At 52.5% G+C, this 14,636-nt stretch overlaps 1 protein-coding gene across 1 annotated transcript in view; it reads right to left on the bottom strand.

The window, feature by feature from the left end:
- Positions 1-5,861: 5,861 nt before the first annotated feature.
- Positions 5,862-14,636, bottom strand: part of TSPAN33 (tetraspanin 33) — a 27,064-nt gene continuing 18,289 nt past the window's right edge. The window contains exons 5-8 of the mRNA XM_015427352.1: positions 11,929-12,024; positions 11,317-11,445; positions 9,970-10,131; positions 5,862-7,446 (exon numbers count right to left, since the gene is read on the bottom strand). Of these exons, the coding sequence (XP_015282838.1) occupies positions 7,345-7,446; positions 9,970-10,131; positions 11,317-11,445; positions 11,929-12,024 (489 nt within the window). The 3' untranslated portion in view covers positions 5,862-7,344. The remainder of the gene's footprint in view (positions 7,447-9,969; positions 10,132-11,316; positions 11,446-11,928; positions 12,025-14,636) is intronic.

Raw genomic sequence — 14,636 nt, 5'->3', positions numbered from 1 at the left:
TGATGTCAGGGGGTGTGGCCTTATGACACACTTCCGGTGATGTCAGGGGGTGTGGCCTTATGACACACTTCCGGTGATGTCAGGGGGTGTGGCATATGCTAATGAGTTCCCCTAGCTCTTTTTCTACGAAACGACCCCTGCTGTGAACAGAGTGTCATCAAACACAGGTGAGATTGCTGTGTGTCTATACTGGGATTCCTCAGCTTTTTAAAGCATTCTAAGGCCCCGGTCACACAGCAAAGTTGCCGCGGGAGAGGCATGGATGGTGGGCAGATTATCCGGGCGCGATCACACCCCAACATCTGGGAAGTGGAGCGCACCCGTGGCTTACCGCCGGCAATGCGCCTTAAAAAACTAGTACCTCCAAGGTACTAGTAAACGTTTGCCACGGGCTGCCTCAAGACGCCCGTGGTGTGATTGTGCTGGCGCACGGCATTCCCCTCCGGTCCCTCGTTTACCCGCCGGCGCCCAGGGAAAGGACCCGTGGTGTGCCACCGGCGCGTCTGATCATGTAATCGCACATCAAACTGTGCCGGGGCAATTAGATACGCCTCCCGCACCCCCGTGATATCCGGCCTGTGTGACCGGGGCCTAAGATAGTCACTTGAAATGTGATTAGCTTTAGAGCTCATTTATTCAATCGTAAGAACATTAAGAGAAGCCATGTTGGATCAGGCCAATGGCCCATCCAATCCCACAAAAAACCAGTTACCTTCTGGAGGTCCACCAGTGGGGCCAGAACTCCAGAGGCCCTCCCGCTGTTACTGCCATCTTTATAAAGTTTATCTCTCCAGTACCTCGTATTACATTTTATAGTACACACAGTCCGGCCCGACAAGGTGACATTTATGTGAGATAAGAACATAAGAGAAGCCAATGTTGGATCAGGTATGTTTAGCCTGGGAAAGAGAAGGCTTAGAGGGGACATGATTGCAGTCTTCAAGTATCTGAAGGACTGTCACGTAGAAGATGGAGTGGATCTATTCTCCCTTGCTCCGGATTGCGAGACTAGATCTAATGGGTGGGAATTACAAGGGAGTTGATACCGGCTAAATATCAGGAGAAACTTCCTAACTGTCAGAGTGGTTGAGCAGTGGAATGGACTGCCTCGGGAGGTGGTGGATGCTCCTTCGCTGGATGTTTTCAAGTGGAGGCTGGACAACCATCTTTCAGGTATGTTGTGGGGCTCTCTTTCGGTTATGCTCCTGCAGAGTGAAGGGGGTTGGACTAGATGACCTGCAAGGTCCCTTCCAACTCTAACATTCTATGATTCTATGAAAGGCCAATGGCCCATCCAGTCCAACACTCTTGTCACACAGTGGCCAAAAATACTAGGTGCCATCAGGAGGTCCAGCAGTGGGGCCAGGACACTAGAAGCCCTCCCACTGTTGGCCCCTCCAAGCACCAAGAATACAGAGCGTCACTTGCCCCAGACTGAGAGTTCCTATCTAGACCTTAGAACATAACATAACATAAGAGACGCCAATGTTGGATCAGGCCAAAGGCCCATCCCGTCCAACACTCTGTGTCACACAGTGGCCAGAAATACCAGGGGCCATCAGGAGGTCCACCAGTGGGGTCAGGACATTAGAAGCCCTCCCACTGTTGACCCCCCCCCAAGCACCAAGAAGACAGAGCATCACTTGCCCCAGAGCCCCTTGTGGCTAATAGCCACTAATAGACCTTGTGGCTAATAGCCACTGATGGACCTCTGCTCCAGATGTTTATCCAATTCCCTCTTGAAGCCGTTATGCTTCTAGCCACCACCTCCTCCTGCGGCAGTTAATTTCATGTGTTCATCACTCTTTGGGTGAAGAAGTACTTCCTTTTATCTGTTCTAACCCAACTGCTAGGCAATTTCATGGAGTGCCCACAGAGTACTTCTACTGTGAGAAAGGGAGAAAAGTACCTCTTTCTCTACCTGCTCTATCCCATGCATAATCTTGTATACCTTGATCATGTCACCCCTCAGCCGTCGTTTCTCCAAGCTAAAGAGCCCCAAGCGTTTTAACCTTTCTTCACAGGGAAAGTGTTCCAACCCTCTTATCATTCAGTTGCCCTTTTCTGCACTTTTCCCAATGCTATAATATAATATAATATCCAGCCCTCATAACAAATGAGTTCGACATCTCTGCTTTAGGCAAATGACCAAATGGTGGTGGCAATCCAGTCTCATTTCTCTAACCCACCTGCAGCGTTCAGCGGCTGAATGTGATTTACCATGTCCAGCGGCAGGCACGTGGCCGATCCGAACCTGCGACTCGGCTTCCCTGCCTGGTGAGCTGCCCTTCCTAAGCCTCCAGGTGAGCCAATACCTGTCTATTCACCCCCAATATTGGAAACACGATAGAATCTCTCGTTATCAACATGGAAACATATTTTAATAGCAGCCAATACGATACAGAGGCTTTGCTGCCCACTTCATGCCGTTGGGCGCGTGAACTGGTCACCCTGATCTAGCCAGAATGTTCCATGATGTGTGCCATGGCCTGGGCCCCAGGTTTACGGCTACGGAAATGCCACACACCACTTCTGCCTGAGGAACCTCCATCGGGTCACTGTGTGCCTGGACCTCTCCCTTGGGGTGGGCCGGCTCTATTCAGCAGCCTGGAACATGACATGCGGAAGGTCCCAGGTTCAATCCCCGGCATCCCCAGTTAAAAAGGACCAGGCAGGAGGTGATGGGAAAGACCTCTGCCTGAGACTCTGGAGAGCTGTAAAGAGGGGCCGTGGCTCAGTGGCAGAGCCTCTGCTTGGCATGCGGAAGGTCCCAGGTTCAATCCCCAGCATCTCCAGTTAAAAAGGACCAGGCAGGAGGTGATGAGAAAGACCTCTGCCCGAGACCCTGGAGAGCTGTGAAGAGGGACTGTGGCTCAGTGGCAGAGCCTCTGCTTGGCATGCAGAAGGTCCCGGGTTCAATCCCTGGCAGCATCTCCAGTTAAAAAGGACCAGGCGGAAGGTGATGTGAAAGACCCTGAAGAGCCTTTACATTGACAAGAAGTTCAACTCTACCTTCCACTGTTCTGGAAGGGAGGTTTAAATCAGTCCCCTGTATGCATAGGCTCTGTTCTTGTTCTTTAAAGGAAACTGGTTCAATGGAACGAATTTCCTTTAACTGCCCTAGCTACAAAGAAATCCGGTCAAAATTTATTGAGCCCACTGATCGGAAATTTCCCCAGCAGATCAAACAAAATTAAACTTGATTCTCTTCTGTCCGGTACGAACCACGAAACCACCCGAACAGTGGCTAAATTTTGTACACAGGTATACAAAGGTCGGAAAACGCACACGGTCGCTTGAGTGAAATTTTTAAAGTTGCGAAATTTGATCTTATGTAAACCTTTGTGTATGCTGGTCATGGACTGTAAAATAAAATTGTTGTTGCTGTTGACCCTGGAGAGCAGCTGCCGGCCAGAGTAGACAAGACCGACTTTGATGGACGGGTGGGTCTGATTCAGTAGAAGGCAGGTTCCTGTGGGTCTGTCCTTGGGCATATATTGGCTGATGGCGGCAAAGGTAGTATAATCTCTTCTCCCCTTCCACTTCCTTCTGCTGGCCCTCAGCTACTGTGGCCACAAGTCCAAACAGCCTTTGGGGTAGCCCTCAGTGCTTTGCCCCAGGGGGGGAACTACTTCCAGCCAACGTGTTCTGGAGGAGGAGTTGGTTTTTATACCCCGGTGGAGTCTCAGAGCGGCTTACACTCTCCTTCCTTTCCCCACAACAGACACCCTGTGAGGTAGGCTCAAACAAAACAACCTGGCGACAGAGATCTACGCGATGGTCACCTCTGGACTACTGTAATGCTCTCTACATGGGGCTGCCCTTGTTTCAAATCCAGAAACTGTGGCTGGCGCAAAACGCCAGGCTTCTGATGGGGCTCTCTAGACAGGAGCACATACAGCCTGTGCTAAAGGCACTGCACTGGCTGCCGGTGGATTCGTTTCAACGTGCTGGTTCTTACCTTTAAAGCCCTGTATCAAGGGTGTCAAACATGTGGCTCGGGGGCCGGATCAGGCCCGCAGTGGAACTGGCCATTTCCCGCTTCCAGTTCTGCTGCTGCATCATAGCTTGCTTTGCCAGACTCTCCTAAACTCAGAACTCTTGAGCATGAAATTTCTGTGGTGAATGTCAATAGTAGGTTTGTGGCTTACAGAGCTAATGTGTTAAGCATGTTTTAATCTTGAGTAAAAAAAAAATCTTTGTGTTTGTGTCCTTTATAAAATTTATAACTCTGTTACCTGGCATTACATTTTATGACACACGTGGCCCGGCCCAACAAGGTCTCATTTATGTCAGATCTGGCCCTCATAACAAGAGTTCGACACCCTTGCCCTGTATAGTCAGGGAGCTACATACCTCAGAGACTGCCTTTCCCCACATGTCCCCCAGACAGCACTGCAATTGGGGGCTCAGAACCAACTGGCCCTTCCAGGTCCTAAGGAGGCCAGGCTGTCGATAACCAGGACCAGGGTGGCGGCCCCAATCCTGATGGAATGAGCTCATGGAGGAGATGAGGGCCCTGCGGGACCTTTTACAGTTCCGCAGGGCCTGCGAGACGGAGCTCTTCCACCAGGCTTTCGGGAGCTGCCACTACCACCAATGATGAAAAACGGATGGTTGAATGGGAGAGGGCCCTGGACCCCGGAAACTGCCACCAACGGCCTAAAGGACATCAACCACTGCAAGGACAATAAAAAATTAACACTGCGAGCGAAGAACACCGAATAAGGGCTGCTACCATCAAACGGACAACGACTAGCACTTTATTATGGTTTTATTTGTTTATTTAAATTTGTACCCCGCCCTCCCCACCACAGCAGGCTCAGGGCGGCTCACAGAAGAAAAGCACAACAACAATAAATATCATACATCTAAAAACAGTCCGAACAGTTCATTAAACAATTCATTAAAACCAACTTACAATATATCAAAGTGCTGGCAGTTGACTTAGGATATCAAAGATGGCCTCATACGTTCTGTAATTTCACTTGATACCGGCTTGTCGGTCATTCTCAAGTTTCGGTCGGTGAGCACAGGCTATCAGTGATAGGCCAGGCACCAGGCTTCAGGGGTTGCTAATGATGGTAGTGGTGGCAGCTCCCAGTGGAGAGCTGGGTGGAAGAGCTCCGTCTTGCAGGCCCTGTGGAATTGCAAAAGGTCCCGCGGGGCCCTGATCTCCTCCAGGAGCCCATTCCACCAGTGTGGAGCCGCCACCGAGAAAGCCCTGGCCCTGGTTGCAGCCAGCCTGGCGTCCTTGGCACCTGAAAGGGCCAATCGGTTTTGTGACCCTGACCAAAGTGCTCCCTGGGGTATACATGGGGAAAGGCGGTCCCACAGGTATGTCGGTTTTAGAATTGTTTTAATTGTAACTTATATTTTAAAGTAACTGATGTCTGTTTTTATGTAAGCCGCCCTAAGCCTTTTTGGTTGGGAGGGCGAGGTAGAAATTCTAAATAAATAAATAAATAGGCGGGGCTGGGTGAGTTTGGCGAGAACTTGTGACTGGCCCAAGGTCACCCATCTGGCTGCAAGTGGAGGAGGAGTGGGGAATCAAACCCGGTTCTCCAGATTAGAGTCTGCCGTTCTTAACCATGACATCACACTGGCCCTGCCAGGCCAAGCGTGGTGGAGACTGCGTGGTGTTGTGCTTAAGAGCGGCGGGGACTCTAATCTGGAGTGCTGGGTTCAATTCCCCACTCCTCCCCCATGTGGAGCCTTGCTGGGTGACCTTGGGCCAGTCACAGTCCTCTCCAAACTCTCTCAGCACCCCCCACCCCTCACAAGGTGCCTGTTTGGGGAGAGGAAGGGAAGACGATCGTAAGCCGCTTTGAGACTCCTCTGGATAGAGAAAAGCAAGATGTAAAAACCATCTCTTCTTCTTCTTGGCTGATGCCATTCCTGGCTGATGGTCCTTCAACTTCCTTCTTCTTGGCTGATGGTGCTTCACTTTCCAGCCCTGAGGGGACAGACCCACCCGGGGGCCGCCAAGTCCTGCCTCCTGCTTGCAGCAGCAACCTCCCCCCCCCCCCGAAAACAACAGGGCCAGATTTGCAGGCCTCTTCCTGTTTGGTCCCAGAAACCAGATATACTGCGCCTGAACATGGACGTTCCACTAAAGCATAGTGCTGACAGCCAATACCTCCAGGCAGAGCAGCTGCAGAAGAAACATTGGCCACCTCCTGCCAGAGTCTGCCCTCTACAAAAGTGCTCGCTTTCCCTTTCTCCTCGCAAGGGCGGCCCTTGCTTGCCTGGGGACGGGGGTGCGTAGGTGGGGCAGGGCCGCTGTGGCCAGGTCTTAGCAGCCCCATGGCTGACGGGCAAGATGCTGGGGGAACCCCACGGCAGTACCCCCCCTCCCACTCAGATCCTCAGTACCCTTTGTGGGCCAGCGAAAGTCAGATGAAATCAGGTGTGAGATTTTGGCACCAGATGCCTGGGTTCGAATAGCCCTGTTGGATCAGACTGGCATGCTGTTCCCAGCCGTGGGCAGTCAGATGCCAGGCAGGGCCTGTGAGCCACAAGGCTCCCCAGCATTGTATAATCACGGGATTTCTTCCTGTGAACCCAGAAATCCCTTCTGGCGATCACGGCTCACCACCGATAGCCCTCTCCTCCACAACTGCGCCCAGACCCCCTTTTCAATCCCTGTAAGCCGCCAGCCGTCCTGACATCTGGTGGCAGGGAGTTCCACAAGTCCGCCAACCGTTGGGTGAAACAATACTGGCCTTTGTCAGCCTCGGCCGACTACCAGTTTTGGGGGGACCCCTCCAGTCCCAGAATCAGAAGAACAGGTTCCAGGCAAGAAGGCGGTTGGCGCCAAGCACCTCGAAGCTAGATCGGGGTCGAACCTCTCTGCTCCACGACTCCTTTCCAGCCCAAGGAGCTGTTTTCGGCTTTGCTTTCTCCGGCCATTTTGGGCCCTTTCCGAACAAGGGAACGCAGATCCCCTGGGCCCAAAACAGTCAGTATTAGAGTGGCACTCGTCAGGAAAAAATCCAGAATCCAATGGCTCCTCGCTCCAGTCTCGTGGGACAGGGTGCATCCAGGGAGCAAGCAACCAGGGAGCTCCCCTTCCCAATGTCAGGAAGTAACCAATGTCAGGAAGTAACCAGGAAGCAGCAGCTCCTCTGTAGTGCGGGGAAGCCAGGCGGCACTGCTTTCGAATCTTAGCATTTTTTTTTTTACCCACAGATGGCAAATGGTATGTCGGGAGGCCGGCGGGCGAGTTCACCTTGTTATTCCCCCATCCGGTGTGACGAAGAGCAGCCTGCCGCCGACAGGGCCAGGCGCCCTGGAAAGCCCGCCTCCCCCAGCATTCGAGACATTCCTGGCGACGAAGTCCGGTCAGTACCAGGGATCCGCTCGGTGCTGCTGATTGTACAACTGGAGCTTGATCTGGTCTCGGATCTGGTTGACGAGGACCTGGGAGAGCAGGATTCCTATCAGCTGGGGGGGGGCCATTCAAACCCGAAATGTTCTTACTTAATATTATGCCTGATGTAAAAGATAAGGAAGTTAAGCACCTAATTATACATATAGTTACGGCAGCAAGGATTCTGTATGCTAAGTACATAAGAACGTAAGAGAAGCCAAATGTTGGATCAGGCCAGTGGCCCATCCAGTCCAACACTCTGTTTGTCACACAATGGCCAAAAATACCAGGTGCCACCAGGAGGTCCAGCAGTGGGGCCAGGACACTAGGAGCCCTCCCACTGTTGCCCCGCCCCCAAGCACCAAGAATACAGAGCATCACTCGCCCCAGACATAGGAACATAAGAGAAGCCCATGTTGGGTCAGGCCAATGGCCCATCTAGTCCAGCACTCTGTCACACAGTGGCCAAAAATTCCAGGGGCCATCAGAAGGTCCAGCAATGGGGCCAGGACACTAGAAGCCCTCCCACTGTTGCCCCTCCCAAGAAGCACCAAGAAGACAGAGTATCCCTTGCCCCAGCCTGAGAGTTCCTCTCTATACCTTGTGGCTAATAGCCACTGATGGACCTCTGCTCCTTATAAGAACATAAGAGAAGCCAGTCTCGGATCAGGCCAGTGGCCCATCCAGTCCAACACTCTGTCACAGTGGCCAAAAATACCAGGTGCCCTCAGGAGGTCCAGCAGTGGGGCCAGGACACTAGAAGCCCTCCCACTGTTGGCCCCTCAAGCACCAAGAATACAGAGCATCCCTTGCCCCAGCCTGAGAGCTCCTATCTATACCTTGTGGCTAATAGCCACCGATGGACCCCTGCTCCATATGCTTATCTAATTCCCTCTTGAAGCTGTCCATGCTTGTAGCTGCCACCACCTCCTGCGGCAGTGAACTTCATGTGTTAATCACTCTTACTGGAAGAAATTGGAGATACCAACAGAAAATGAACTTCTGATGAAAATCTTTAAAACGCCTGAAATGGATATACTGTCGAACTTGTCAGAATACTGAGATAAACAAAAAGCGAGAGACAACGGGAGACCACTTTACAACTGGGTGGAAAGAAACTTTGAGGACCACGAATAACCAATATAATTACTATAACCTTGGAGAAGCTCTGACTTGAACTGTATAGAAACTTTTTCCAGGATCCACTATAGAAGATTTTAGCTATTTGAATAAGTTTTACTAACTTCAGTAAATATATAAAAGAAAGAGATTTGGAAACAAACAAACAAAAAAGACACAAACAAAGCGGGAGAGCCTGTCCTCTGCCTTTGGCTTCATGGCTAGCTGTTTCTGAGCTTTGGAGGTTCATGAAGGGGCAGGGATTCGAACTCAGGTCCTAGTCTGACCCTCTAAGCAGAATTCCACACCAGGTTGCTTTGTTTCTTTCATTTATACCCGCTACTTGCTCTGTGGGAAACAAGCATGTAATTATGATTTCTCCATGCACGCCACGGTCCTGAACTGAACTGGCGACGCATGCGCCTGACCAGTCCAGAACTCACAAAGCATGTCTGGTCCAAAGTCCTCAAGTATTTTGTGATGCGTGAATCAGCCCTAATGTGGCTATCCTGCTGGAATTATTTCCCCTCCCAGTCAGCTCTCTGCAAGTTAATTAACAAATGAGAGCAGTGACAGTTGTTTATTGCTTATGGCATTTTACCGGGGATCCCCAGCTTGTTAAGAACATAAGAACATGAGAGAAGCCATGTTGGATCAGGCCAGTGGCCCATCCAGTCTCTGTGTCACACAGTGGCCAAAAATACCAGGTGCCATCAGGAGGTCCACCAGCGGGGCCAGAACTCCAGAAGCCCTCCCACTGTTGCCCCCCCCAAGCACCAGGAATACAGAGCATCACTGCCCATCTTGGATCTGGCTAATAGCCGATCCAGTCCAACACTCTGTGTCACACAGTGTTGAAAAGCCAGGTGCCATAAGGAAGTCCACCAGCGAGGCCAGAAATCCAGAAGACCTCCCACTGTTGCCCCCCAAAGCACCAAGAATACAGAGCATCACTGCCCCAGACATAAGAACATCAGAGAAGCCATGTTGGATCAGGCCAATGGCCCCTCCAGTCCAACACTCTGTGTCGCACAGTGGCCAAAACCCAGGGACCATCAGGAGGTCCACCAGCAGGGCCAGAACTCCAGAAGACCTCCCACTGCGGCCCCCCAAGATGACAGAGCATCACTGTCCCAGACAGAATGTTTCTATCTAGACCTTGTGGCTAATAGCCACGGATGGACCTCTGTACGATATGTTCATCCCATCCCCTCTTGAAGCTGTCTGTGCATGTAGCCACCACCACTTCCTGTGGCAGTGAACGCCACGTGTCAATCACTCTTGGAGTGAAGAAGTATTTCCTCCTAGGGAAGGTATTTCCGTGACCAAAACGGCCCTGATTTGTGTCTCCACCCACTAAGCTTCTTTGATTCATGGGAGAGTCAGGAGGGCCTCCCCCTGTGATTTTCCAGACCGCAGGCGGCCGTAAGTCCCAGAATCCAAAGTGCCAGATCACGTGCGCCCGGGAGGATATTTACCTGGGGAATGGCCAAGCCCAGGGCCACCCCGCCGAGCAGGAAGAGGTTGTTGTGGATCCAGTTCACCAGCTTGTCGATGCAGCCGTTGGTGTAGATGAACTCGCCCGCCTCCAGGTAGTTGAGGGCCTGCATGCCTTGACCGCACAGGGTGTTGATGACCGACTGCGGGAAGCGCAAGACAGAAACAGAGCACACGCCAACTGAAGGTCAGGCTGCCGTGCACCACTCCTTGCAGCCGCATGCTTTAAGGCACTGTTTCCCAACCTGGAGGTTGGGACCAGTGCTCCCCTCTAAGCTGTGGAGTCTTGTGAGCAAAAATTCTACTTTGTGAGATACTGGCGTGAAAGTTCTGAGCTAGCGATCGGGCTGCTGCATGAATTTGTTTGCTCGGGAGCCATCCCTTCCTGGGCCAAGGCAAAAACGTGTGAGCCGGAGGTTAAAAAGCTGTGAGCTAGATCACACGGACTCAGCTTACAGGGAACACTGGTTGGGACCCAAAAGAGAGTCACGGAGCGTCTGCTGGGGGGGAGATGGGGGACAGGCCGGCCTTCTCTAAGGGCTGCCCCCTGCCTTTTGCATGGCTGTCTTTGATGTTTTGGAAACCAAGATCTGACCTGGGAAACAGTATATACATGGTTGCACATTAGTTGGTGCATTTTCTTCACTGCAAGACCTCCCATTGGTCTGCATTGTTTTAGAATGTCTATATCCGTCAGAGAAGAAGGAGGAGGAGGAGATTGGATTTATATCCCGCCCTTCACTACCCAAAGGAATCTCAGAGCGGCTTACAAACTCCGTTCCCTTCCCCCCCCCACCACAGTCATGGTTAAGTGCGCGCGGACTCTAATCTGGGAGAACCGGGTTTGATTCCCCACTCCTCCACTTGCACCTGCTGGATGACCTTGGGCAAGCCGTAGTTCTGACAAGAGCTGTTCTTGAAAAAGAGCCGTTTCTGTCAGAGCTCTCTCAGCCCCGTGGACTCTAATCTGGGAGAACCGTGGTTTGATCCCCCCACTCCTCCACATGCAGCGGCTGGAGGGACCTTGGGTCATTCACAGTTCTTTCAGAGCTGTTCTCTCAGGAGCAGTTTCTGTCAGAGCTCTCTCAGCCCCACCTACCCCACAGGGTGTCTGTTGTGGGGAGGGGAAGGGAAAGGCTATTTGGGGAGCCGCTCCGGGGACTCCTTTGGGTAGGGAAGGCCCATGGGGTAAATCCAATTTCTCCTCCTCCTCTTCTTCTTCTTCATCCAGAAAGGACAGGGGACCACCGAGAAATCCCCGCACAAAGGGCTCTGCCCAAGGGCTCTGACACCCCCCCCCCCTCCTGGAGCCCTTCCTCTTCTCCTACCTGGTCTTCAACTTGCAGGCAGCAGGAGTAAGGCACAGAGCAGCGTTCACGGCTAGGGTTGTGGGCCGTGCAGTTGAAGTACATATTTTGGGACCAGTCTTTGTAGGAGACGCCTCCACAGCAGCTGAACTGAGAGGGAAGAAGAAGAAGAGATTGGATTTATACCCCGCCCTTCACTCGGAGTCTCAGAGTGGCTTACAAAACCCCTCTCCCTTCCCCTCCCCACAACAGACACCCTGGGAGGCAGGTGGGGCTGAGAGAGCTCTTCCAAGAACGGCTCTTGAGAGAACAGCTCTGAGAGAACTGTGACTGACCCAAGGTCCCTCCAGCCGCTGCATGTGGAGGAGTGGGGGGATCAAACCCGGTTCTCCCAGATTAGAGTCCACGTATTTAACCACTACACCAAACTGGGGTTAGATAACTGCCAATGGGAGAGAAGGGAATATGGCAAAGGACGACCCAGAGAATAGTTTTAGTCGAGAGAAAAAATAGATACAACATTCTTAGAGCAACAGGGTCAATTCTGAAGAAGGGAGAGGTCAGGAAGAAGGCGAATAGCTTGCCGGGCGGCTCCTGGCTCTTCTCCCTGGACTAACCGAGCACACGACCCACCTCCTTCTGGCCGAAGTCAATCAGGTTCTGGAGGTCCAGGTCGTCCCGGTAATGCACTATGGCATTGTTGACAACCTCGCTCACTTTCCCGCGGGCCTGCAGGACAAAAACGGGTCGGGGCTGAGAGGGAGCTCTGCCCAAAATTCTCCCTGCACAGATCTCGCAGGAGAAGAGAATGCAACAAAGACAGGGAACGGGTCCCAACGGCCCAACTCTAGAAAACTAACACGGCTGCCTAAAGGCTCGGAAAAAACCCTTTCTCCCTGACTTGACAGCTTTTTAAGTGGAGGGAATTCTGCAAGCATGGAGAAGGATGCAGTCCGATGAGTGTCCACGCTGCCGGTGAGAGGAAGCCTGAAGACGGGGGATCCGTAAACCTTTAGCTCCCGCTTGCCTTCATAAGAACATGAGAAGAGCCCTGGTGGATCAGACCAAGGGTCCCTCTAGTCCAGCATCCTGTCTCTCACAGTGTGTCAGGGTCCTTAGGCAGGTCACACAACACAGGGCATCAGAAGAAGATAACTGCTTCATTAGTGATTCCAGTACTAAAGAACATGTATACAGCTTGTGTCAGGAATGGCTGGCTGTTAGTATAAGGGCCTCTGACTTATACTGAAATCAAACATCCCCCCCATGGAGCTGAAGCCAATGATTATAGTTCTCGCGCCCGCGGCAAAAGCAAGCGGGCACAGCGAAAAGCCGTTACTTTCCCAGCAGAGTAAATGCAGCTGGGGACTACAAGGTCAAGCCAGAGATAGCGCACAGTAGCTGGACAAGGAAGAGCTGAGAACAAGGAGGAGGGCACCCCTCCACATTCTAGATCCATGACAGGGCTACCTGACCAGTTCCTCTGGAGGGCCAGCAACAGGGCAGAGAGGCCGAGGCCTTCATAAGAACATCAGAAGAGCCCTGCTGGATCAGACCAGTGAGGGTCCATCCAGTCCAGCATCCTGTCTCACCCAGTGGCCAACCAGATCCTCTGGAGGGCCAACAACAGGACAGAGAGGCTGAGGGCTTCATAAGAGCCTCAGAAGAGCCCTGCTGGATCAGACCAGTGAGGGTCCATCTAGTCCAGCATCCCGTCTCACACAGTGGCCAACCCATACCTCTGAAGGGCGAACAACAGGGCAGAGAGGCCCAGGCCTTCATAAGAACATCAGAAGAGCCCTGCTGGATCAGGCCAGTGAGGGTCCTCTAGCCCAGCATCCAGGCTCACACAGGGGCCAACCAGTGCCTCTGGAAGGCCAACGACAGGGCAGGGAGGCCGAGGCCTTCCCCTGATGAGAACATCAGAAGAGCCCTGCTGGATGAGACCAGTGAGGGTCCATCTAGTCCAGCATCCTGTCTCACACAGTGGCCAACCAGTTCCTCTAGAGGGCTAGCAACAGGGCAGAGAGACCGAGGCCTTCAAAAGAACCTCAGAAGAGCCCTGCTGGATCAGGCCAGTGAGGGTCCATCTAGTCCAGCATCCTGCCTCACACAGTGGCCAGCCAGTTCCTCTGGAGGGCCAGCAACAGGGCAGAGAGACCGAGGCCTTCAAAAGAACCTCAGAAGAGCCCTGCTGGATCAGGCCAGTGAGGGTCCATCTAGTCCAGCATCCTGCCTCACACAGTGGCCAGCCAGTTCCTCTGGAGGGCCAGCAACAGGGCAGAGAGACCGAGGCCTTCAAAAGAACCTCAGACGAGCCCTGCTGGATCAGGCCAGTGAGGGTCCATCTAGTCCAGCATCCTGTCTCACACAGGGGCCAACCAGTTCCTCTGGAGGGCCGACAACAGGGCAGAGAGGCCGTGGCCTTCCCCTGATGCTGCCTCCTGGCTCTGGGATCCAGAGGCTTAGTGCCTCTGAATGTGGAGTTTCCCCTCAGTCACCAGGGCTAGTAGCTTTTGATAGTTATCCTCTATGAATCTATCTAATCCCCCTTTAAAGCTGTTTATTCCTGTGGCCATCGCTCTATCCTCTGGCAGCGAATCCCACATTTGAATCCCTCCCTGTGTAAAGTAGTCTTTCCTTTTGCCCGCCCTGAACCTACTGCCCACCTGTTTCATTGGATGCCCTTGAGTTCTAGTCTTTTGGGAGAGGGAGGAAAAGTTCTCTGGTTCAACTCTCTCAACTCCATGCACAATTCTATAAACCTCTCTCCTGTCCCCCCCGCCCCCCAGTTATCTCTTTTCCAAACGGAAGAGTCCCCGACCCTTCAGCCTTTCCTTCTAGGGAAGGTGCTCCCACCCTCGGAACCATCTTGGTTGCCCTCCTCTGTGCTTTCCCCAGCTCTGTGATGTCCTTTTGGAGATACAGTGACCAGAACTGTAAGGAGTATTGAGAAGAGAAGAAGAATAGATTGGATTTATACCCCGCCCTTCATTATGCGAAGGAGTCTCAGAGCGGCTTACAGACTCCTTTCCCTCCCCCTCCCCACAACAGACACCCCGTGAGGCAGGTGGGGCTGAGAGAGCTCTGACAGAAACGGCTCTTTTTCAAGGACAGCTCTTATCTGAACTACGGCTTGCCCAAGGGCATCCAGCCAGGTGCAAGTGGAGGAGGAAGAAGAAGATACTGGATTTATACTCCGCCCTTCACTACCCAAGGGAGTCTCAGATCGGCTTACAAACTCCTTTCCCTCCCCCTCCCCACAACAGACACCCCGTGAGGCAGGTGGGGCTGAGAGAGCTCTGACAGAAACGGCTCTTTTTCAAGGACAGCTCTTATCT

The sequence above is a fragment of the Gekko japonicus genome, unplaced genomic scaffold (assembly GCF_001447785.1).
Source record: "Gekko japonicus isolate JY-2015 unplaced genomic scaffold, Gekko_japonicus_V1.1 scaffold1899, whole genome shotgun sequence".
In the NCBI taxonomy this organism is placed as follows: Eukaryota; Metazoa; Chordata; class Lepidosauria; order Squamata; family Gekkonidae; genus Gekko; species Gekko japonicus.
The sequence above is the reverse complement of the archived record's forward strand: the minus strand, read 5'-3'. Positions and strand labels throughout refer to the sequence as shown.